Source organism: Oryzias melastigma, linkage group LG1, assembly GCF_002922805.2.
Source record: "Oryzias melastigma strain HK-1 linkage group LG1, ASM292280v2, whole genome shotgun sequence".
NCBI classification, from domain to species: domain Eukaryota; kingdom Metazoa; phylum Chordata; class Actinopteri; order Beloniformes; family Adrianichthyidae; genus Oryzias; species Oryzias melastigma.
The window spans coordinates 27447825-27472293 of record NC_050512.1 but is presented as its reverse complement, the minus strand read 5'-3'; the positions used below and the strand labels follow the sequence as shown (position 1 = coordinate 27472293).

Below are 24469 nucleotides of genomic sequence, written 5' to 3'. Positions count from 1 at the left end.
GACAGACAGCCGCTGCGGTAAGCGAGGGCAGCCTGCTCGAGTCTAGAGAACTGTGATGTTGTTCTTATTTTCGTTGAGACAATTATAAAAAAGGTCCCCTATTTTCCCCCTCTCGGGTTAACAGCCTTCAAACTCAGTCACAGAGACACAGAAACACCACGGAAGCGGCTGTCATCCAGACCCCCCCCAAGTGAGATAAAAGCCCTGATAACGAGAAAATATTTGAAGGATTTTCTTCACAATAAATAAACCTGATCTCTCAATGGTGTCACATTTTTGACAAGCAGCCAATTTGCTGTGCAGCGAAAGAGGGACCGACCAATGGTTGGGGAGCCAAAAAAAATCTACGCCACCCCAAACACCAATTTTTGACGTGGAGGTCTTAACCATGCGTCAATACGTGACGACTTGGGAATGAGAATGTGTTGATTTAGGGAGATGTAGGGATTGTTTTTTATTACTGAAGTATCGAAATTAGCACTGATTAGGTACCAAAAACAAAAACAAAGAACCACTTTCGCAGTGGAACTGAATAAAATCCAATTGATGCCCAACCCTATATGGGAGGAAGCTGGGGGGCCCATGTAACTCCACACAGAAAGGTCCCGGCTGGGATTCGAACCAGGAACCAGGATCTTCTCGCTAAGAGACGAGAGCACTATCCACTATGCTACAGTACAGCCTCCAATTCAACATATAACAGTTAAATTCATTAAAAAAGCTTTATGAATCATTTTTTTTGGAATACACAGTCACTAATTTGTTCAGGTGACCCTTTCTGGGGACAAAAATACCCCAGTGACCTGGCTTCAACGGTCAGCAACACAATTAATCATTTATAGCATACCTGAGTTTCAGGTACGATGGGTCCATCCTCAAGTGAACTTCGGTAAAAAGTGGACAGCGGGGAAGCGACGATGACGGGACTGGGCCGGATGAAGCCGCTCAGGTCACAGCTTGGGATGTCGTTCTCCTCCTAGAATTGACAGACAAAACCCGTCAGCTCCATTCACTGATTTCCCTTTTGGGAAATTTAAAGTGCCACCAAGATCACGGTGAGCACCATTTAATTACAACTCAAGCAAATAAAGCATTTAATGGAAAATGTCACGCTGCTTTGTATGGTAACTGACTAATAGCGGCTTTATTCACTTTGTGGCATGTTCAGTCTGTAAATGTCAAAAAGAGTCTGTGTTTGAAGTGACTGGAATTTGCTGCAGTAAACTCTTAGCAGTTCTTAAGCCGATAAAACGCTGCTTTCAGAACCTGGTGCCACCACTCACCTTCTTCATGACCAGTGTGTCCATCACATAAAAGACGTTCCACGGCACCCACACCGTCCTGTACTGAGTGAGGAACGGCGCACGCTCAAAGCTGAGCGTCAAAGATGCCCCTCCGTTGGCCAGGAGATCAAACCTGCAAGGACATCAGAGGCAAACAAGAATAGATCAAAAGACTGTCGCCTGCTAATTTCCTTCTCCTACAGACACAAATATGTTGCGCTCGATGAGCTGTTCATATGACATTTAAAGATAAGTACTGTTTTATGAGTGATGATAGAACCGTTTTGAGTTATAATGCACCAATCCAGTCCCTGAGAGCCAAGTAGGCGAGCTTTGGTGTCTTTGGAATGACCAGATCCAGTTTTAAGAAAGTACAGCTGCTCTGCTAAAGCCTTAGTCACAACTGCCCTTCTGGGTGGGTATGGGAGGTCACGTAGGTGGCCTATACAAAACATCATGGTCGTAGACCACTCGATATGCCCCATAGATGTAATATGTTCATGCATTTTTTATTTTTTATGGGTACATACACTGTATTCACACCGGGAAGAACGCGCTATATGCGGCCGTGGTGTTCAGGCCTGACCTGCATCCGGATAGGAGTGTGTATTAGTAAGAGTCTGGCGGTACAATACACATCGCAATGCATGTCTCACGATACAATACATATCGCGATGTATTCCAGGTCTGTACCAGAATATTGATACAAATATTGCCAAATTAAATATCCCAATTTAATTTTTCTTTGCTTCAGGCTCTTTCCTTCACAGCTCTACTCCGATATATAAAGAATTTAAAGTTACATAATTCAGGCTGGACAAAAAAGCACTTCTGTGTTTTTAATAAAGGACACAATCCATGCGTCACTACCCAATCTGAGTCCCTGATCGGTCAGCTGTTTGGCGTTCTAACAGTTGTAAGTTCAGCTGGTTGAACTTTCAGCGTGTGTTCAATGAATATTTGTACAAACAGACCAAGAATGGACTTAAAAACTTGTGTAGCGAAGTGTGAGCGCGAGAGTTTTGAATGTGGAAGCCCAAAATGTGGGTTTACGATCGTTTACACAGATTTTTCGTTGAAAGTGGCCACTTGAATGCAAGTTGCTGGACTCAGTTTGAACGTAGCTCAAGTAGGCTGAAGCTGAAGTAGGTGCGTCAGAGGGATTTTTCATCTTTTCAACCCCCCAAGTCCTGCGAGCTCTGCAAGAAGCCTAATAGTGCAGTTCACGTGATTGTGCGCATATTGTTAGAAACAAGGAAATTAAGAAATCAGAGCGTGGTTTGTGTGAGGATCCTTTAGGCATTTATGTATCACCAACACGTCTTACACGGTCAGTAAGAGGCCAGTATTCACACCATACTAACAAGCAGAGTGTGGCGTCACGGCAACGCACTACAGCATCACGGTACATCATTTAAAGTCTTAAAACAAAATCAAAAACTCATTTATGGATAAAAACAGATGCTAGGATAAGCCGGTGTGTTGAAATTGTTTCTCTAATTTTCCTCCAGCAGAACTTCACTCTTCTGAGTAACAAAATTCCAATTCTTGTAAGCAGAGAAAACAAGGATGTATCGAAATTTGATCCTCATTTGCTTGACAATTTCAGCTTTTTTCATGTCTTTTTTCCCACAACAATAATGCTGTGATTGTGAGAAAGCAACACTTCTTTGCGGCTCTTTGCTTGACAGACGGCTGCTTGTTAAGCTTCAGGCAGTTTGAACACAGTTTGAGTGTAAATCTGCAGACTTGGACTGTAATCACCACACGTCACGCACACTTGATGAGTAGCACATATGGCTTGACACACTGTTATTGTTCTGCTACATTTTAAAGTGTCACACTTGATTGTATCGACTCAGCCAAGTGAGCAGAAATGGTGCAGCAGCGGCGGCGGCGGCTCCTCTGCGGTGAGCTGATACATTCAGTGTTCAGCTGGTCGGCCATGCGGTTTGGGCGGCTGTCATCGGACAAAAAGAGTTGTGAGCTACCACGCTGCAGAGGCAGGCGCGTCTGGAAGTTTTAAGGCGATGTGTGAGAGGACCAGCCAATTTTAATAACACTGACCACGCTGATGGATGCATACACTTTTTTTTTTATAATTATGTGTTTATTATAGCGGCGTCCTCTGAGACACGACACCATGTGGGTGGCACCAGAACCTGCCCTTCAAATGAAGGAAAGCGTAAAAAAAGGACAGGAAGTAACACAACAACTCCTCTTTAAGTGATGCCATTTATGTCACAATCAACATAAATTAATATTTAAATGAATCATTTCCGCTTTAAGGAAACAGATAAACAATTTAGTAACTAACCAAAAATGTAAATAAATATTTTACTGTTGCCTCATGCATGGAGCAAGTATTATGCTTTAGGCTATGGTCACAAATAACAAAATGGCACCATGTGGTGAGATAAATGCAAGTTTATACAAATTCGGCTTGTGGCAGCATTTGTAATTGGAAGGAGGTAATCACATTTTGAGAATTAGTTAAAATGTTATGACCATCGGATGGTTTTTCTCAAAACGATTTGATCTCTGAGGCTCCGCCTTTCGCTCCACCCACTTCATGATGTCCTCCTAGAGCTGGCATGTCACCAACAAAAACATTAGGGGAATTTTTTTATTTTTATTTTTAATTTTTACTTTTATTTTACAAAAGAATAAAACAATTCCTGATTTTTTTTCATCTTTAAAATGTAAATGTGACAATTAGAGTAAATAAAAAAGTTTTATCAATATTTTCTGCACAAACTATGTACGTAAAAAAAAAAATAAAAGTGAGCGCCATCTCAACCAACAATAGACCTCCATGCTGGGTGACTCTTTCAGGATAAAAACAGATCAAACTTTTTTCCTCATGCCGGTCTAAATTAGCCACGTATTTTACCTGCAGCTCACCTCCTACTCTTCATAAAAAGTGTTGTTAGCAGTTAACGTGTGTTGTGTAGTCGTGAGTATTTGCTACATACATGCCATCCTTGCGCGTTATGGTGTATCCGTGGTCGGGGTAGTGGACAAATGTCACGTTGACTCCAATCAGAGGTGTTCCATCAGAGGTGAGGACCTGGCCTCGGATTATCGACACCAAGCTGGGGAAACACAGGCGGTGGAGAGTGTGAGTTTTTTCATTAAAAATACAGTAGATATAGAATCAAGGAAAAGAATCCTCATCTTTGATTAACTATGGAGAACAGAAAACTTTCAGTCAAATGCTTTATAAAACGTCATAATTTAATACACACACACCATAGACACACACTCAATGTTCCATTTATGACTTCTATATTTTCATATGTAGCTTTAATTATACTTTTATTAACTTTGTGCCCATTTTCCTGAGATCTGTTTCGATCTATGCACTTCATTTTTAAAGAACAGAAATTTGCTTTTGTTTTCACCAAGACTAAACATTAATAACTGAAATATAAATTACATGATTTATAGTGTGAATGCTTACAAAGCATTCAAACAATAGTGATTTTCCTGCTTCTTTCTGTATATTTTTAAAACTCAATCACACTTTCAGCGATTTCAGCAATCTTGTTATCAAAACATTCAGAACATTACTGCTTGTATTTTTAGTTTTCATAAACTTTATAGTTTTTGAAATATTGAGTAAATATGCCCCATAGGAAATGAATGAGAAAGTCTTTAAATTTCATTATTTTAAGTAAATTAGCAATAAGCCTTTAAATATATTCATGGCTATGTTTTCATCTTTTATAGTAATTTTCAAAAAATTTGGATTGACCTAATATTTTAGCAACATGCTAACATTTTTGGATAGTTTCTTATCTACTGGGGTTTTGGAGAATTATTTAGTGTTTAGCTTCTATTTTAGCAACATGCTAAAGTTTTGACTACTTTAGTTTACTGAGGAATTTCAAGCTATTTTGGGGTTTAGCTAGTTTTCAAGCAAAATGCTAGCTTTTTTTGGCATCTACTAAGGTTTTTTCAGGCTAATTTGGTGTTCAGTTCATTTTTAAGAAAAACGTTAAATATTTTTGCCAAATATGCATGTATAATGGATTTTTAAGCAATTTTACTAAAAGATTTTTTAGAACTTTAGGTAGATTTCAGCACTCTTTCATCGTTATTTAACGAAGTTTCCAGTCTTTTAGAAAATTTAACATTTTGCAAATAGCTTTTACAGTTTCTGAAAATCCCTTTAGTAATTAAAGTAAATTTTCAATTTTCAGCAAAAAGCTTCAGCATCTTCAGTGACTACTTTCAGCAAAAAGTATTCACACTAGCATTATTGCATGTAATGCAACTTTTCTAGCTAAATTTAGTTATTAATCTTTATGCATTTAAAGTCCTGCTCCAATCATCTTTTGTTGTCAAAGTGTGAAACTATTATTAAGCTGTTTTCAGACAAAATAAAAAAAAAACGGTGTCATTTTCTATGACATAACTTCTGCAGAGCGGCAGTAGTTTATACAGAAAATTTCCTGAGTTGTGGGCGAGACTGTTGGTGTGGAGTAAGTCCACCCTGACTTCCCATCATCCCTTTGTTTACACTTTCTCCTGCTAAAATACAGTCCTTCAAATCTCCAACATTCACTACTGGTGTGAAGAAATGGTGAGCAATATTGGAACTGTCCAGCTGTACAGTAAAGACGTACATGGATCTATTTGCTATACTCAGAAATGCAATTTTTGCTTAATTTTCCCCCATCGTCAGAAAAAGGAAGATGTTCAAGACACCAAAAACTACATTTTAATTGGAGTGGGTCTTCAATGTAAGGTTTGAAAACACAAAAAATAACTTTTTCCATTTCCTTTGGTGAGAAAACGTGCAAATAACATATCAACCACACATCTGATCGTTCGTCTCAGCCAGAGCTTCACTGTCACTTCCTTTAAATCGCTTAAATAAATCACAATCTTAGCAGGAGCATAAATAAATAAAGGAAGATGTGAAAACACAAAGCTGTGTGGAGATTGTTGTCTTAAACAATTATGGAAGATAAAAACAGCAGATGCTCTGACAAAAGGTTCAGACAGTAAATTTAATTGACCAGAATCAATTAACCTCGTTATAGAAATGGTATAAAAACATTTCTACATGCTTCTCATTTGCTTCTGCTCACATTGATGTGTTAATTCAAGACCGAAAAAACTGATCTAGAAAAACAATTTATTTATGAAGATTTTTTAATTTCAAATTTAATCAAATTAGATGATATTAGGGATTTTGTTAGAGCCGCCGCTCGTTACTGAGGTAGTAATCCAATTTGATTCAATAAATCGCTTTGCAATTCTATTTCTATTGGATATGTCTGAATATGTACGTCTTTTTACTAAATCCATAAAAGTGAGAAAAATATGTATTGAATTATAATTTATACCTTAATTTAGGGCAGGAGATCAGAATTAACATAAAAGATAAAAACACAAATATTTTTAAATAAAGAAAGAATTTAATTTAGACATTGCCACACTCAAACGTTTTTTCGAACAACTTCCTGCTTAACTTCAGTGTAAACAAAACATAAAAATGTCAATGCTCTTTTGGATCATTTAGCAACAAATTCTTAAAGTGTTCTCCAATTTTTTCATCCTCAAATTTTTTGCTTATTACAGTTGAAGTACATTGATGAAAAGAAAATAGTAAATTAAGACACATAAATCTTCAATAAAGACGACTAACTTTAGAGGAAATTGTTTATAAGACTTTCACAATATTCCTAAATCCATATTTGCTATATTTTAGCCCAGGGGTCTCTAACCTGCGGCTCCTTCTACTACATTCCCTGCATTGAGATGATCTCCAGGAGGTCTTTTATTTTGAAAGAGAGTCATGTAGACCTCAAAAGAATTAGAAACTATTTCATATTTCGAAAAAAAGGCTATTTTCTCTAATATTTCTGTTTTATTTATGCTTGAAAAAGCAAATATATTAAGGTTTAACATAATAGTGGCAATACTATAAATACAAACCAGTGTCTTCTTTTTTGTAAAGGGTGAAAAAAAGACTTTGTGGCTCCTACTGGGGTCCGCCAGAAAGGCTCTCTAACTGTTGAAGGTTGCAGAACCTTCTTTTAGCCTATTTTTTCCCTTCTATTTATAACTATTTTTTATATATTTAAGACAACATTGTTTTTTTTTCTATAATTATTCCAGTAAACTGACCTTCAGTCTCTTTTTTTCTAATCTCCAAAAAGCATTTGATGCTTTTACTTTGAAAATGAAAAGCTTTGCTAGCATCTTACTTTGAAGATTTATTTATTTCCAGTGACACTAAGACATAGGGTTAGTGTTTATATTAAATTTAATTAGTTTATATTTTTAAAATCCAACATTATACGACATTTAAAGGCATTAATTACAATTTCTGAAGAGTTTTTTAAACACGTGGCATTTAATTTAAAAAGATTGGAAGTTAGTGATATTGGATGTTACAAACATTAATGCTTATATTTTTGGGAATATATTGGAAATATCCGAGTGTTCGGAAACTCCTTATCCCTAGTTTTTATGCCACTGTTTGGGCAAAAATACTAATTCATTCGGAATGACTTCCCTTTTCCAGGGTGTGCCATAGAGTTTAGAACCGCCGTAATGTTCCTGGAGTTTTTATGAACATTTAGGGGAAAAATGGAATCTACAACATTAGATTTTCTTCTTCTTTATGTGCCATTTTAACTAACCTGCCTCCCTCACTCATTTCCCCTCACTATTACACACACACATACACACATAAATCCATTTTATTATGAGGTTGGAGGCCCAGTCTATTATGGAAATGGTGGACGTTTTTATTACAGGACTGTGGCCCTCTGCTGTTATGAAACATTCATTCTGGCATAAAAAGTGACAAAAGCAAAACGGTTGCACAGGACAGCAACCGTAACTCTTTCTTGTAAGCAGCACTAACTTCTGCTTTTCTGTCTGTCTTTTCTTTCATCTTTGAGGCAGATGTGAGTACAAAGAGCTTTTAGAAAGAGATGGGGGGACAAACAACTCATTAAGACGTTGGTGAACCCTACATTTATTGAAAATGTAGATTTAGTTTGATCGTAATATTACATTTCAAGGAAAAATGTCATTTGGACACAAAATAAACTTTTGAGCATATAAAAAAGCCAGAAAATTATACATTTATTTCAAAAACTTTTCACATAGTTTATAATTATTATGCTAGATTAGTGGTGTCCAATATGTTGATGTTTTTGCATTTTTAAAAATGCAAAAAATAAAAAATAAAAAAAGGGGGAGCGGGGAGGTGTGGTTTGAATCTGTGATTGACAGTGAGGTTAGCTTGATGTCACTATTTGTCTTCAATATGGAGACTGATACTGAACAAAGTGATGCCAGTATCTTCACAGAACTTTCTGAGGAGGATGAGGATTCTTCTTCCCCACTTCTCCCATGGCCAGCGCTCATCGTCCAGACTGAAGGGGACCTGTGTCTCAGTGGTAAAATGATGCTAGCATTATAAGCTAATGAAGGCTAACGTATTAAACAAACAATCCAGAGTGAAACGTTCATTGGAAATCCATCACCAGGACAGAGTTTGCTGGATTCACTACCAACTGCACTCAACCACTGTTGCCTAGCTTCCAAGTCCACTGGAAAGTTGTGCAACCCAGTAGATTTTTGACGACCGAAGGCAATACGCCTACGAGCCATGCTAAAGCTAACACGATAGCGACCGAATGTTACAAAATGAAAGATGGGTGGAGCTTCTATACTGGAGCTGCAGAGCATGATGACGTGAAACTTCTTAAATGACATGGGACTTACACCAGTTGACCAATCATAAAATTCAATTGTAATACCCCATTTATTCCTGTAGGGGGCAGCACACAGATTGTTTTTGACTATAATTTCAGGAATTAAACAAATTTGTTTTAAATTGTAAAAAATTATGGCAGCAGACAGCTCTTTTAAAGCCCCATTTATAGAGGTCAACAGCCAAACAAAGTTGATTTAGTGTTTGATTACCCTTTAACACAGAAAGCATTTTTCCCAGATTGCTTTTTATGTCTTGGAACAAAGAAGAATACCTTATTATTATCATGGCGTAAGTTATGAAGTGCGGCTCCCCTGTGCTAGATGTATAGCAGCAGCTGTTGCACCATTTGGGAAATAATTTTCATCTCATCAGAAGATGCGACTATATTCATTAATAATTATATTAAACATCATAAAAGTCTTTGTGCAGCGATTGACAAATTTTCAGGTTGCATAATTTTTCATCAAGCTTTAACCACAAAGAAGCAATATCCATCAAGGTTGAATCTCTATCATTTAAATGAAGCAGCGCGATAGCATCAGTAATTACTTTTTTGTTTATTTACTTCACATAAATAAATATTTATTTTTTGACTCTAGATGTCGCTCTGTGCAGACACCAGTGTGAGATGTGGGCTCCGAAGCCTGTCGGTGTTGACGCTGGGTGACAAACAGTGCATGCCAGAGAAATAACACAAACAGACACACAACCAGACACGTTCAGATTAACAACCAATTTAAACTCAGCAATTAACAAAGTGTTTGACTGTCAGAGACACTCAAATGAGCAAAGAGAGAACAAGAGAAGCCAGGATTCCACCATAAAGACGGAGTTATGTGGAGGATTATGATGACAAAAGTTAAGACAAGGTATTACTGCAGACGCTGAATAACTAAATTTGTTCTGAAGACAAAAAGAGAAAGAGGGGATTACCTTTTATTGAATGGGCTGTCTCCACTGATGACGTGAGTAGATTCAGGGCCGACTAGAAAATGAATGCGCTGAAAGAATGACCTGGCAGCCTGGAGAAGATAAAGAAGATAAACATGGAGATGGATTCTACTGTTCAAAAATGATATAAAAATCCATGTCTCGACTGTCACTTTCTTGCTTTTCTTTTTTTTTGTCCGTAGCGCTTACCTGCTGAGGAGCCAGAGAGGATGGAGACTGGCTCAGAACCTCTGCCGGGTCAGGTGACCCTTTGCAGTACTGCTGGTTCTGACAGGACGGCTGCAGACAGCAGTCGGGATCCATGCAGTCGGCCAAACCGTCTGACAAAAGAAGGAAAAACGGAAAATGATTAAGCTGATCTGAAAAAAAAGTATAGTCTAAAAGGGTCTAAATCATTTTAAATAGGATGAAACATTAATAACTAAACATAACTTTTTGGACTAAAGGTAAAAGTTGCCTGTTGTGTTGAAGCTTCTGCATGTCCGGGTTTTATTTGTATCACAATAGCCAGAGAAATCCAGCTGAGAAATCTAAGGCTGGAGTGGAAACATGAAATATCTAAATCAACTTGTTTTTCGTAAAAAAAAACAAAAACAAATTTTCATCAGTTTCTTTTAAAAAAAAGTATTGTATTTTACAGATAAAAAAAAACAGAATTTCTGTTATTTATTGTCATAATTCACCATTTTATTAATAGATGTTTCACCTTTGTTTAGAAAAAAAAAAACATTTTTTTTTTGCATACAAGGACTCTGGGGTGGAGTTACGGTGGGAACATGCCACCCCACATTTTTGAGTCAATATTAGTCTCATATTTCACAAAGATTTACCAATCATCAATACAAACTTCCTTAAGCATAAAAAATAACAAAAGTAATATTGTAAATTATATATCTGGCTGCAGACAAGATGGCGTCTGACATCATTGGCCGGAAGAGGAAATTATACAAATTACCCAAACTCAAAAGTGTTCAGAATAAACTATAAAGTAAACTATATCCATTTATTTAATCATATATTACCGTTGGAACACTAAAAACAAATTATTCAAGAAATATGACTTATTTTTGTGAACTCTTTTCATACCCGGAAGTAAAACGACTTGATCTCAAGGGCGCCGCCCATTTGACAACATCATCCTAGAGCTGGTGTTCCTCAGGGTTCTAACGCATCTCCGCGCATACAAACAAACAAACAGCCTCCAAACTTTTATTGTGGAGCTTCACACTCTTGACCAAGAGTCCGATCTGGAATTTGAAGAGCACGAGGTACCAGGGCGCCCCAAAGACGTCTGCAGGACGTTTCTGACTTGTAAATGAAAAGCTAAGAGAAGTAACTTTTGTAATGTTGGATATAGTATAGGCCTGGGGTCGGCAACCTTAAACAGTAAAAGATCTATTTGGGCTCGTTTTCTCCTAATCCAAACCGGGAAGGAGCCGCATAATATTACTTTAGCTTTTAAGAAGTTTGGATTTCCATTCAGGAGCTTATTTATTTATTTTTTTATAATAAATATGAATTATGTATATTTTTTGGCACAAACAAAAGCAAAAATTAAAAAAGAGAACTCTAGAATCTCTCAAAATGTGATTTTTTTGTTTGTTTTTACATTTGACAGAAGCTCAACCTTTTTTCAAAGTAAAAGATGCTCTGTGCAGTCCTAGGCAGCTATTAACCAATGTTGTGCAGCATAAGATAATATAATGAGCCTTTAACTTATAAAAGATCAAACATTATACCAAAGTTTTTCTTTGCAAACAAAATCTTTTTTTTTTTCATCAATACGGGGGGACTTCCGGTCACAATTGAATCTATGGAATAGTTTATCTATTATAAAGACCCACTCCGATCTTCTTTTGATCTATTCTAAAAGCGGTCTTTTAGTAATGATTGTGCTATTTTTAGCCAAAATCAAGAACCTGAGTTGTTTTCCAAGAGAAAGTTTCTGCATAGCAGCAGGAGTTCATTAGAAATCTGCCTTTGAGTGGAGCACGGAGCTAGTGGTCCGCCCATCGTATTTTCTACGCCATAAATAATCTCCCTTTGAACTGCATTTTTATTTATGACGAATTTGAATAAAGAAATACTTAGAACTACAATTGTGATCTTGTGCCTATCATCAGTAAAATGCCACAAAAGCATGTTAAAAAAAACATAAAAAACACTATTTTAATCGGCGTGGGTCTATAGAAACCAGAACAGTTTGCATTGACTCGTATTTTTCTAAAGGCAGCTAAAAGACAAACAGAGAAGGGAAGCAGTGGGATTAATTTAAGGGGGTGTGCATTTGTTAGATGCTGCCAAAAAGAATCCAGTCCAAAGGGACGAAGAGCTGCTGTGTACATGATGAGGAGCATGAATGAAAGGTGGAGAAACCAAATGGAAATAAGAGCAGAAGATGAAAAATAAGGAGTTTAAAAGAAGAATGTGGCGGCAGATGGAGTGGGTATTCTGGGTAATAAAAATTTCTGCTACCACTTGTCTCTTATAGTTAAAAACCAGCGTACATCTGGTGAACAGGCATCAGGGACTGACGTTAAATTCACACACACCCCCACACACAAAGGCTCCTACTTATTTTCTTTTCTCTGCTGTCGTCTGTCTGCTTCCCATATTTCCAGTTAACCACAGCTCCATTAAACCAAGTCCTGAGTTTGACTCTGCAGCCTGGAGAATTATTCCGAAAGCAACTTCTGTCCCCAAACAACCCAATGTCATTTTCTTCAGTTCCAATATTTTGGTTTTTCCCTTCGGAAACTCGCTGAAGCAGATTTGTTTGTGCTCCTCGTGGTGGAATCAGAGTCGTCTTTTTGCTCTACAAGCTCAACCGGAGCTCCTCAAAGATGAATGTTTTGACAACACCTCAGCATCGCTGTCACATCAAGGTGCAGCAGGAATGTTCTGCCTTCATTCAGCAGCTGCACTTTTTAAGTGCATTAACTTTACACCCACAGCAGGTAGACGCAGTCTCACAGCAGCTGTGATGTTTCTTAAACGAGGTAAAATGTTACACACTTCAATCCGTGTTTCTGAAGGTAAATTTGACTTCTGTGAGACGTCTTGCACTGCTAATGTGTGGGCTTCAGAGGGAAGTGAGGAAGAGTGTTGCCCTCAGGATCCCACAGGATTAGATCGGATTCAGCTGTGTGGATTCCAATTAGGGGATGTAGAATGGGGGTTAACACAAGTGCGCAAGTTGACAACGCACAAACACTGACCAACAAAAACTTTATAATAAAGACAGGAAATGGACTGTTAGTCTAAATTATATTGGCTATGCTGTTAATATCTGAGTTAAAATGGGAAATTATGAAGACTTTTTATTTTTAAGCTCTAAATGTTTGGAGTAAAACATTATGCAGCATTCAGAGCGGACGCCATTGTTAAGACTATGTACAGCCACACAATCTGAGGTCATATGTCACAATTTGGTCGTTCGGCGCAGGGACTCGGTTTAGAGTACGTGACGTTTCCAGTGACTCAATCAACGGGTAGAAAAAAATCCAATATGGCTGCTCGATGCGAGCATTTTTGTCCTGAACTTCCATCTATTTTCTTAACCCACTGGGGCTGCGGGGTTGCCAGACTTTTGAAGCTACTGTTCGGTGGGATACACTCTGGACAGGTCGCTAGTCTGTCATAGAGCTGATGGAGCTGGAGTGATCGAGCCGCTACGCTAGCCAGCCGCCAGGGGACAGCGTAGTGAACGAGCAAGTTCTTTTATGATGATTGTATTCTTTTTCATCAAGAAAAGTCTAGGGGGAAAACCAAAAATGGAACCATAACAAAAACTAGACACCAGTTAGAAAAAAAGGAATACAGTTTATTAAATTAGGGAAACAAAAAACTGTGTTCTGAAAAGCAAAAGGGAAAAACAACTTGTGTATTGGTTAAAACTAAAGACAAACCAAAGGGAGTTGGAACCTTGACCAAACATAAAATAAGTCAAGGTGACTGCTGAACCAGTCAGCAGCTCTCCGCTAAGGGCTGCCTTGCCAAAACTACCTTAAGAAAACAAATAAACAAAGCCTGCAAACTAAGACCCCCCCAAACTAAAACAACAAAACCCAGCATTCTAAGACTGCAGAGGACAAAGAGGCCTGTTGCTCTGCTCCCTGCCTGCCTTGGCGTGGCCTCCTCTGTCTTAAATAGCCAGCAGGCGCCAATTAAGGTACATTGGCCACACCTCCCAGGTGAGCAGAAGGACTGGAGGGAAAAAGATTAAGTAAAAGCAGCAGGACGTAACGCAATAATAAAAAGACTGTCCAGTTTTATTTTTATTTTTCCCTCTTGGTGTTCATGCGGGACAGAAATTCTTCAAACTGGACCACAGACAGATGGAAGCAACATTTAAAACTGCTGTCATCCAGGCGAAGCTTCTGCAGTAAATGGTGACGTTTGAATGTCATGGTGGACCTAGATACGGCGAGGTGCTTGCTGGCGCATCTGTAGAGCTCTCCAAAACATATAAACTCAAGCTCAACATCATCCATGTTTTCCATGATGTGGCTACAAATGAAGTCCAGATAAACATTGGTGGTAGCTCCGACCACACGTATCTGGGGTGTGTCAAAGGACATTTTAGGGCGGCATCGACTGGTGTGAATACGGCTCAAACCTGTGGTGGGTGAAAGGAGGATGTAATGGAGACTGGAATCTCCTGTGGTCAATCGTCTTCGTCATTTTTATCCACTGCATGAAACCTCAGAGGAACCAAGGAGCTCCTTCAGTCAGAAACTTTAAGACCTCCCTGCAGGAAGGAGCACTTCCCAACAACAAAACACCTGAAATTTATTCCTGTCACCAATTAGACACTATAACTTCTCAAAGTGGTACTAGACAATAATAATTGACGTTAATAATTTTTATGTGTATTTTTTGTGCAATTATTACCTATCTGCTCTTTTAATAGAGCAACGGTAACAGGGTAATACTTCTTTGTGGCATCAATAAAGTTCTATTATGACAAATTTAAGATTTAACTCAATTTAGATTTAATTTATTTTTCAAATTTGAATTCCAAAATCTTTTTTTTATTCACTATGTGTTACTCTCTTTAAAATTGTATTTTTTTTTCTAAAACAGAGCAAACTAAAGAGTTGTTTTTTTTTTTTTACCAGAAGTAACCCAAGAAATTACTTTAACCCTCCAACAAACCCACCAAGAAAATAATCAATGAAAACAATTTTTTCCTCCGTTGCGTATTGCCTTGGGTGACTCGTACACACAATCCATGTTTTTCAAAATATGTTTTTTTTTTAATGTGCTCCACCAATTGGTTGAGCAGAGACTTAAAAAGGAAGAGATCCATAGATTTTTATAAATCAATTGTAAATCCTATAAGGGAAAATCTATTCAAATTGTTGAATTGATTTCCGAAATCCAGCCCTAATGTTGTGAATGATTTTGATTTTTTTCATTTACAAAATGAAAAAGAAAGAGTGAAGAAAAAATAAAATGTTTTAGCTTCAAAGAATGTAGTTCTGGGCATAAAAAAGTTTCTGTTCAAACTGTTTTTATACATTTTGAGAGTGACTCTGAGTTATAGTGGGATGAAAGCCAGACTTTACTTGTCTGAACCAGAGAAGACAGGCAGCGATGAGGCTGCAGCTCTGTGTGTCCTGCCCGTCTTCATTTACAGCCTCAACAAATGAATTAAAGCGGCCGGCCTGTGTTTGAGCTACAGAGAGACACTTCCACAGCAGGGAAGCTCGTGGATTTGTGCAGAAGTGGAGAGCAGGCTTGGAATACCAAACATACGTGTAAACACGCTTATAAATCACACCAGCCTACCTCCTTCATTGTCCTTGCCGTCGGTACAAAGAGTTTCCATGGGAACGTGACAGCCAGCCCCTCTCCATCCTGACTGGCAGATGCAGTGCCACCCGCTGGCTTCCAAAGTGCACCGCCCGTTGTTGTTGCAGAGACCTGGACAACCCTCTGGACAAAGAGGACACAGAGGGCAGGATTGGAGACGGTGGAGCTACGGGACTCAGAGGGACAGGGACATGCAAAGCCAACTTTGTGTGGAGTGGGCATCAGTGGACAAACAGTCTTGAAGTTAGGTGACATTCATTTCCTACTGGAGCGCTGACATCTGTTTATTTTATTTTGGGATTTACGTAAGATATGTCTTCATTTTCACTGTTAAAAGTTCTGTTTATTGTAATAAATATATATTTTTTTTTAAGTATCAAAAGAATCTTGAGACAGTAATTCTCAGATGGCAGACATCAACAATGGAGTTAGCAGCCTCTTAACTCTGTCCCAGAGGGCCGTTGGATTTTTAAAAGGTTCTTTAACGGATTTACCAACAGCAGAGTGGCTTTGTTCCACACAATAAAGTCATTTATTGCATCAAAAACGGGATGAATCAGAACAAAAAATGTAAGTGAGGTCTGGAAATAAAAGCATAATCCATACTTGCGTCTGGACAAACTCATTTATGCCACTTTGGCTTTTAAGGAAAGAAGGGAGAACATCCCATGTAAACAGTTCCCATATGGACTGGTCCTTATAGTCTTAAAGAAGGATAAGACAATGAAAAAACAAACAAACAAACTGAATAAAATGGTCATTGAGGGCCTCCGGGCAGCAGAGGCTGTTATGTTGACAGAAATGCTTCTTAAAATTGATGCATATCTGATCAATTAGACTGTCTGATTAAAAAGGAAACAGTTTATTAGTTCAGTCGCAACATGAGGCAGAAATGCAGTTTTCCTCTCTGTGTGAACACAGCGTGAATTGACGAATGTTTCCCCCCTAAAGACTCAAAAACAGCCAACTTTGTGGGGATGTTGAATTAAAGCCAGAGTCTTCTGATCATGTCTAAGACTTCAGATCTTGGAGATGATAGCACAGGACACAGAACTCTACAGATAAGTTAGGAAGCTTGTTTTTCATCTTCAGAAAAAAAAAAAAAATCCAGGAGATGTGTTTTTCCCACTAAAGTGTCTGAATTTCAACAGATTTGTCAGTCAGCAGCTTCAGTATGAAAAACCAGACCTGACTTCAAAAACCCAGTGTGGTTAAATACTGATGTGTAAAAAGTCACTGTGTGTAATGAACCTCTCTTCAGTCAGACTGAAAGACCGATCAACAAATATGACAGATCAGTACATAAACCCACAATTAAAGAGACAAAGACTGAGACAGACAGTCTGCCTTTGGTGAAATGCACTTGTGTTGTAGTTTCACATGAACCTCCGACATCAGCTTTTTTGGCATCTGTGACATAAAAGGAAGTCTTTGTTATGGATAAAAAAAAAGATATCGGAAGACAAAGAGATAAAAAAAACAAAAGAAGTTTTAAAGGCCCACTCCAATCCTTTTTTGAGTTATTTGTTTAAAAAGTGTTCCCAGTGGTCTTTTAATTATCCTATTTTCTGCACTATTTGGTGCAAATAAAAGCCTAAATTATTAGTTATCTTATTTATCAAAAATAAGTATACTTCAAGCAAATGCTTTTAGTACACTTAAGTATAAAAAAGTATTTTTCCCCAATGTAGCAAGTAAAAAGTATATTGGAAGTTTCCTAACAAGTATACTTATTGGGGCTAAATTAGCTTTAAGTTTATAAAATGATTCTTAGAAGTATACTTAAAATACCCATTCTAGTATACTATTAGTCTACTGGCAATAAACTTTTAGTTTATCAAAGTACTCTTTGAAGTATTTGTAATGTAGCTTTTAAGGTTTGCTTTTAGTTTACAAGTAATACACTTCTGCTGATTAGTGTTTTAAAATACGTTTTTAATATGCTGGAACTACATCTACTCCACTTTTAATGCTGTGTAAGTAAATGTTTAAGGACAGGAACAAAAATAGAGTAAATATATTTAGACTTGTAGCATAATTCCAAGTATAATCCAGATATACTTAACACAAATTTATGAATTTGTAAACATGAACTTGTAAAGTAAACCAAAAGTATACTATCTTAAAATTAGTTTTAAAAAAGTATACTTAAAACAAGCTTGAGTATACTTATATTTGGTAAGGGTAGCAGGGTTAACGTTTAGAGGTGTCAGACTTTGTTTTACTTTTTTTCATGGGTTGCAAAGAAGGTTGGATATTATTGTGAATACGCTGACGCGGCTAACAAGTAACAATGTTGAACTGTTCTTTTATGCGTTATTAACAAGGTTAGGTATTATTGTGGATATGCTAACGCAGCTAATGTGTAGAGGTGTCGGAGTGCGTTTTTTATGTGGTACTAAGGTTGGACATTATTCCTGAATATGCTAATGCAGCTAACGTTTAGCGATGTTGAACTGTGTTTTTGTTATGTGTTACTACCAAGATTGGATATTATTGTAAATACGCTAATGCACCTAACATGTAGCAATGTTGAACTGTGGTTTTTTAATGTGCTACAAAAAAAGTTGGATATTTTTGCAGATACGCTAACGCAGCTGGTGTTTTATTTTTATGTGTTATTAACAAGGTTGGATATTATTGTGGATACGTTGACCCGGCTAACGTGTAGCGGTGTTTAACTGTGTTTTTAATGTGTAGTAACAAAGCTGGATGTTATTGTATTTATGCTAATGCGGCTAACGTTTATCAATGTTGAACTATGTTTTTGTTATGTGTTACTACCAAGATTGGATATTATTGTAAATACGCTAATGCAGCTAATGTCAGAGCGTTTTTTTTTTTTTGGAGTTAATGTAGTCACAGTAACATTTGTTTCAGTGTCATCTGTCTGTTTTTTTTAGACATTTCCAACTACGTTGGGAATTTTAAAGATGCTAACATTTCTGAAGTGGCTAACGTGTAGCGTATTACAAACAAGTTCTAGAATTACTGTGAACGCAGTTAAAGTCTGATGGAATTATCTCTGATTTTGTCTCACTTATAGTACAGCCTCATCTATGACATAAGTTCGAAAAAAGACCATTCATTGACGGTGCACCTCATAGTGTAGAAAATACGGTATGATTATGTTGTTTTTAGAAAAAAAACAAAAAAGCTCTTTCGTTTTCCAGGATATAGTTTCTGCAGAGCGGCAGTAGATCATTTTAGATTTGCTTCTGAGTTGTGGTCCAGGCTGTTGGCGTAGAGCAATCGCATTCCCTCACACCTATGAGTTTACATGCTCTCCTGCTAAATTAAGACGAGGAAAACAAAGACGTACATGGATCTAGTCGTCTCGAGAAGGGAGCCTGCGGCTTGCCGTAGTAGCTTCTACGTCACACCTCCAGGGCACACCACTTGAATAAACACTTGAATAAAAAATATATATACTTTAAACTTAATTTTCTTTTCATATGTCATCCATCATCCGAAAAATGCCACAAGAACAAGTTAAAACCCCCTAAACTTTATTTTCATTGGAGTGGGTCTTTAAAGAAAACATTTTTAAGATGTGAAAATTTTTTAACTGATTGAACTCGCAGGAACTGCATGTTCAATCCAAAAGGAAGTTTAATTTATCTACTAGAAAATGGTTCTACGGGTAAAATCCATGTGAAAACACAACAGTCAAACAAGAAGACAAGAGCACAAAGTATAGGGAGGTCGGGGAGGTTTGCACTTTGTTGGCCTCCAAAGACTATACTTTATACCTCAGGGTGGCATTCCTCAATCACAGAATAGACAGTGATATTGGCAATAATACGGACTGGTCAATAAACAGTGACTGTCAGACCAAAGCAAAGCCCAGCTGGAGTGACAGAACAAGATCTGGAAGCAGAAGTGGAGGTGAGGAGGACAGGGAGGACAGAAAACAGAAGGGGGAGCAGCTGGCTACAATAACACACAAAGATATCAGGCTCGTGGATGCAGGACAGAACAGAAGTCACACACCTTTGTTTGTGATTGACTGTATCTTTGTCTGTGTGTTCTGTTTGCTTTTTGGGTGCATATTCATCGTTATCGTCTATGTTTGTGTGTAAATCAGCAACAAGGACAGGCGTGATGGAACCACAAGGAAAAACGTTTTAAAGAAAAAAAGCAGAAATAGAATAATAAGACAAAAAGACAAATACCAGATACACTAAGCGCTAAGAAAGACTCCAACATGTGAAGTGAAACAAAACAAATCCAAACAAAATCAAAAAGTAAAGATACTGGAAAACTGAAGCGAAATGGAATGAATCAGAAGTCAAAGTAAAACAGTGTGAAGTTGTATTCTGGGACAGTGAGGCCTTTTTTACATCTTTGTCTGGAATTACCTTTATATCCTGAGAATAGGAGAGGGCAAGAGGGAGAGAGGGAGGAAAATTAGGGAAAAAAAGTAAAGTGAAAACAAAGCAGCACTGCCAAATATATTTTCTGTGATGGAAAGATGAAAGATGGCAGCCAAAGGAGGTAGGAAAAAGGAAGGAAGAGCTGGGGGTTAAATCAAGTGGATGGAAACAGACATAGCAGTTAATGAATTCAGATCTGTCTTAATTCACACTTGGATACTCAAAAAACAGAAAAAAAGGGCCAAAAAAACTTAGAAAAACAAAAAAAATATGTATGAAAACTCTAACAGACTACAGCTCATTATCTACCAAATTTAAACCATATGTTATATAAAAAGTAATTAGTGTAAAATTATATTAAAAACAGCTAAAAATATATACTTTTCATGGCAATGCAGTGTTAAAGATGCCACAAATAATTCAGGCAGCAATCTGCACAGCCATGACAGAGACTCCAGCTGAATTTTTGGGATTCAAAACAACTTTTTAGGAAAGCCATATAAATGACAGGGGTACAATTAAAGACTAGTAGCATCATTTGAGTATTTTGCACTGCTGGAAACTTGTGAAACAATAATACAAAGCCCAAATGGACCTTTTGGGAATAATATTCACTCCCAAATTTTGTTTAAACACACCTGAAACACATTTACGGATGAGACTATTTAATATCTTTTTATAATTTATGGTTTCTGTGGAATTTGTTCTAAGGGTTGTTTTGAATTTACAGGTTAAAGGAAACTATGAAATAACTATTTTCTATTGTCTTCCTGTTGTAATAATGTATGCCAACATATGTATTATAAGGTATTAATACGAAGTTCGCAGTCAAAATTTTTTGGATTGCTCAGATAAATGTTCCTACTGTTTTTCAATATAATAAATGAAGAGATTTGGAACTGTTGTTTTTTGTTTTGTTTTTCTTATTTTTTTTAATTGAAAAAAAAGTAAAGTTATAGCTAAAAAAAACTTAATTAAGCTACGTATTAGTTGTATTTTGATCACAATGTCACAAATTTTAATGAAAAAAAACTTAAAATTCGGCTTAAAGCAGCAATTAGTGGGTTATAAATAAGTGGGAATAATTAGATTCTTTAGTAACAAGTCACGATAAATGAATCGCATGACAGCACGATCTGACATGAGTTCAAGATAAGCAAAAACATAAAAATGTAGATCTGAAAGCTAAAAATAAGTGTAGGAAACTTCAACTCCACACTCATAACAGGGTAAACCACGACCAGAATTAACGAAGCAACATTAACTGTGTTTATTTGCCCACAAAAAGCTAAGAGAGAAAGCTAAGGGGAGAGTTGGTTTGAATTAAAATTTTGGTGGCTACCCTTTTAATTCTACTTTATTTGTCTGTTAGTTTTTAATTGTAGAACTCAAAGCATGAAAAGCGATTTATTATAATAAAGTTTGATTTAATCCGGTGTCTCGTTATCAGATTACTGTTGGTATCAGATAAAGGATATTGGATTATTCTGTCTACATGTCACTTGAAACTAAAGTCTGATAACTTGACGATAGGATAATTGGTGCGCATGGAAACAGTCTCACTGTAAAGATGAAGAGATATTAGCTTAACCCCAAACCTACCAGCAAGATGACTGATGGCATCTCAGTAAAAGAAAAAAAAAAACATTTGCAGCTAAAGAAAGATGTTTTTCTACTAGATTTGCTTTGTGTAAATATGGTCTCAGCTTTTAGAAACAAAATGTTTTGTAACATGATATTTGACATTATACTTTTTTAATATTTACATTAATAAACTTGTAAAAATGTATTTTTTTTGTTCTTTTGCAGTTTGTTTTTGACAGCTATTGTTTTAGAAAGATCTGCAGAAAACACAAAGTGCTGCAGTCGCTAACGCCGTGATAAGACTGACCTCCCACAAATGTGTTTTTGTTTTGCACAGATTGAACTTTTATTGCTATCACTCCAAAAAGGTGAAAACATATTTTTAATCTCTTTTTGAAAGCCACGGGCTGATTGAGACAGTTTTTTTTTATGTTCTCCCAAAGTGCAATTTATTTTTGATATTTAATTCTGAAAGCCTGTTGGAGCAGCGTTGTGACAAAGCGACACAAAACAAATTTAAAAAGTTCACTTTTTGTTGACAGAACAAATGATTTAAAAAGATGGAAAAAATAATTGTCTCAATCTTGATGGTCTTTGTTGGTTTAGCTGAACTTTGCCAATCTTTTTGAAGTTTAAAAGTGGATTTGTAAATCTTTCTTTTATGAAAAAAATAGAAAAGTTTTGAGAACTTTGTATTCAAATTCATCTAAACCTGGTAAAGACTTTGATGCATAGCTATCAGTCAGAATTGTGTCTTTTCTTTATTTTGCAGGTATATTGTTGTGTCACACCCATTGACTGTATATGAAAATTGGACTGAGTGACTTCTCCCTCCTGGCGTTCCAAACAGGAAGTGCCCACCGGCTCCGAAAAAGCCAAAATCCTATAGACTTCTATAAAGAAATTAAAAGTCATTCTATTTGTCAGAATAACCGTTCTTGCTCTGTTACAATTTTTTTAACAAGTTCTTGATAATTCTTTTTTTTTTATTATGTTTTCTGGAGTTTAAGTTATTCAAGTTATGAAATGGCCAATCAGATGCCTCAATAAAAGTAGGTGGTCTTATGTCAAATGTTTGAAAAGATTTTGCATAACCTGCGTTAAAGTGGTAGGGGAGTGGCCTTTCAACAAGCTCACTCCTAATTGGTAAGCGTGGTTACCATAGAAACCTCAAACCAATAACTACTTACTAATGTCGTCCGGTTCCAACATGGCGGCATCAATATTCTAGAGAAATGGCAACAAAATTGACTTCATTTCGTTGACGGAAGCCATTTTCTATGGGTGATGTCACACTCACACGGTCCAGTTTTCATATACAGTCACTGAGATAAAAATTTCATATTGCTCGTTTGTTTTTTCTAACTATTATCATAAAAAACAATTATAGTACTACCCTCCAATTTTGTTCTGATACACAAACAAGACCTTCTGCTGTCTAATGAATGCTGCAAAAAATGAAAAAAGAGAAAAAAAATAAACAAAAGCCCTAATTTATTGATGATATGGTTAAGGGAAGCGCTCAAAAGCTCATAAAAATGCAAATATAAGACAATTAATAAAACATAAATAAAAAAATAGAAAGAACAGAAAATACTCTCCTCCTTCACCTGAAAGGAAACAGCAAAATAAAGCCTTTGTCCAGTATTAGGGTCATTTTAAAGAGAGATGATTAAAACAGACAATAATAAAGAGATGGAAAAAAACAATTACTCTGCATATAAATCAAAACAGTAAATAATTCATAACAGGTAAAGTAAATACAACAGACGCAGCCACAGTTCCAAGAAATAAAAAAGCAAATAATGGAGGAAGAATAGCTTACGATGAAGTGAAGTCGACAAAACAGTACAGTACCTTTAACTCTAATGTCCGGATTGTGAGCTTTGTGAGGGAAGAAAAGAAATCACAAAAAGGAAAGAGAAATACGAAAGAAGACAATTTAGTTCAGAAAAAAGGCCAATGGGGTCAAGAGAAAAAATAGACAGAAAAGAGAAGAAAAGACATATAATTCAACACCACCTTCATCAAAAATGTCTCAAATCTTCTCAAAAATCCACTGGAGTCACAAAAGCTGACACCTGATGTGTGACTTTTAGGTGAGATTTGGGTGACGTCAATCATGAGGTGAAAATGTGAAATGAAACCTGACTTCCATTTGGTCCAAGTGTCTCACCAACTCAAATTAATCAGAAAAAAATGGTAAAGGTATGAATAAGAAATATGAATCCAAAATAAATTTGTATTAATTGTCAGCTATTTTTTGAAACAAAAATATTTTTCCCCAAAGACTATCAGTAACTGCATTTCCGTTAAACTATTTATACTCCAGAAAACACACTTCTGCAATTAGTTTCCATTAAACCAACTGATGTGCTCATCATCATCTATCAAAGGAGACGTCTGCGCCTTGTTTAGGCCATGGAGTGGCGAGCTGTGAGGGAGCGATTTTAGGAAATCATGGATCCAACAATTCAGCATGACAAGCTCAACATTTTAATGAGCTGTGTGATGCTGCAAGACCTCTTCTGGTATCTGGTTGTCGGTCACGTGACTCTTTTCATTTGAAAAGAGTCTTTCCATTGATGTTTTGATCAAAATCTTTTATCCAATAAATGTAATTTTTTTTAATTGTCGTGTTTAAATTAGGCAAATTTATTATCACAAATCCAATTTGTGTAATGTCAGTGGAAACACAGCTACTAGGTTTT

General features: G+C 36.7%; 1 protein-coding gene across 4 annotated transcripts in view; it reads right to left on the bottom strand.

The window, feature by feature from the left end:
• The window catches only part of LOC112157392 (teneurin-3), an 800843-nt gene that overhangs the window by 60367 nt on the left and 716007 nt on the right, over positions 1 to 24469 (bottom strand). For all 4 annotated transcript variants that reach the window (XM_036213709.1, XM_024290091.2, XM_036213711.1 and 1 more), the window contains 8 exons: positions 23616 to 23642; positions 20160 to 20168; positions 15775 to 15921; positions 10171 to 10301; positions 9964 to 10052; positions 4259 to 4378; positions 1284 to 1416; positions 848 to 976 (listed from right to left, as the gene is read on the bottom strand). In XM_036213709.1, coding sequence (XP_036069602.1) covers positions 848 to 976; positions 1284 to 1416; positions 4259 to 4378; positions 9964 to 10052; positions 10171 to 10301; positions 15775 to 15921; positions 20160 to 20168; positions 23616 to 23642 — 785 coding nt within the window. The remainder of the gene's footprint in view (positions 1 to 847; positions 977 to 1283; positions 1417 to 4258; positions 4379 to 9963; positions 10053 to 10170; positions 10302 to 15774; positions 15922 to 20159; positions 20169 to 23615; positions 23643 to 24469) is intronic.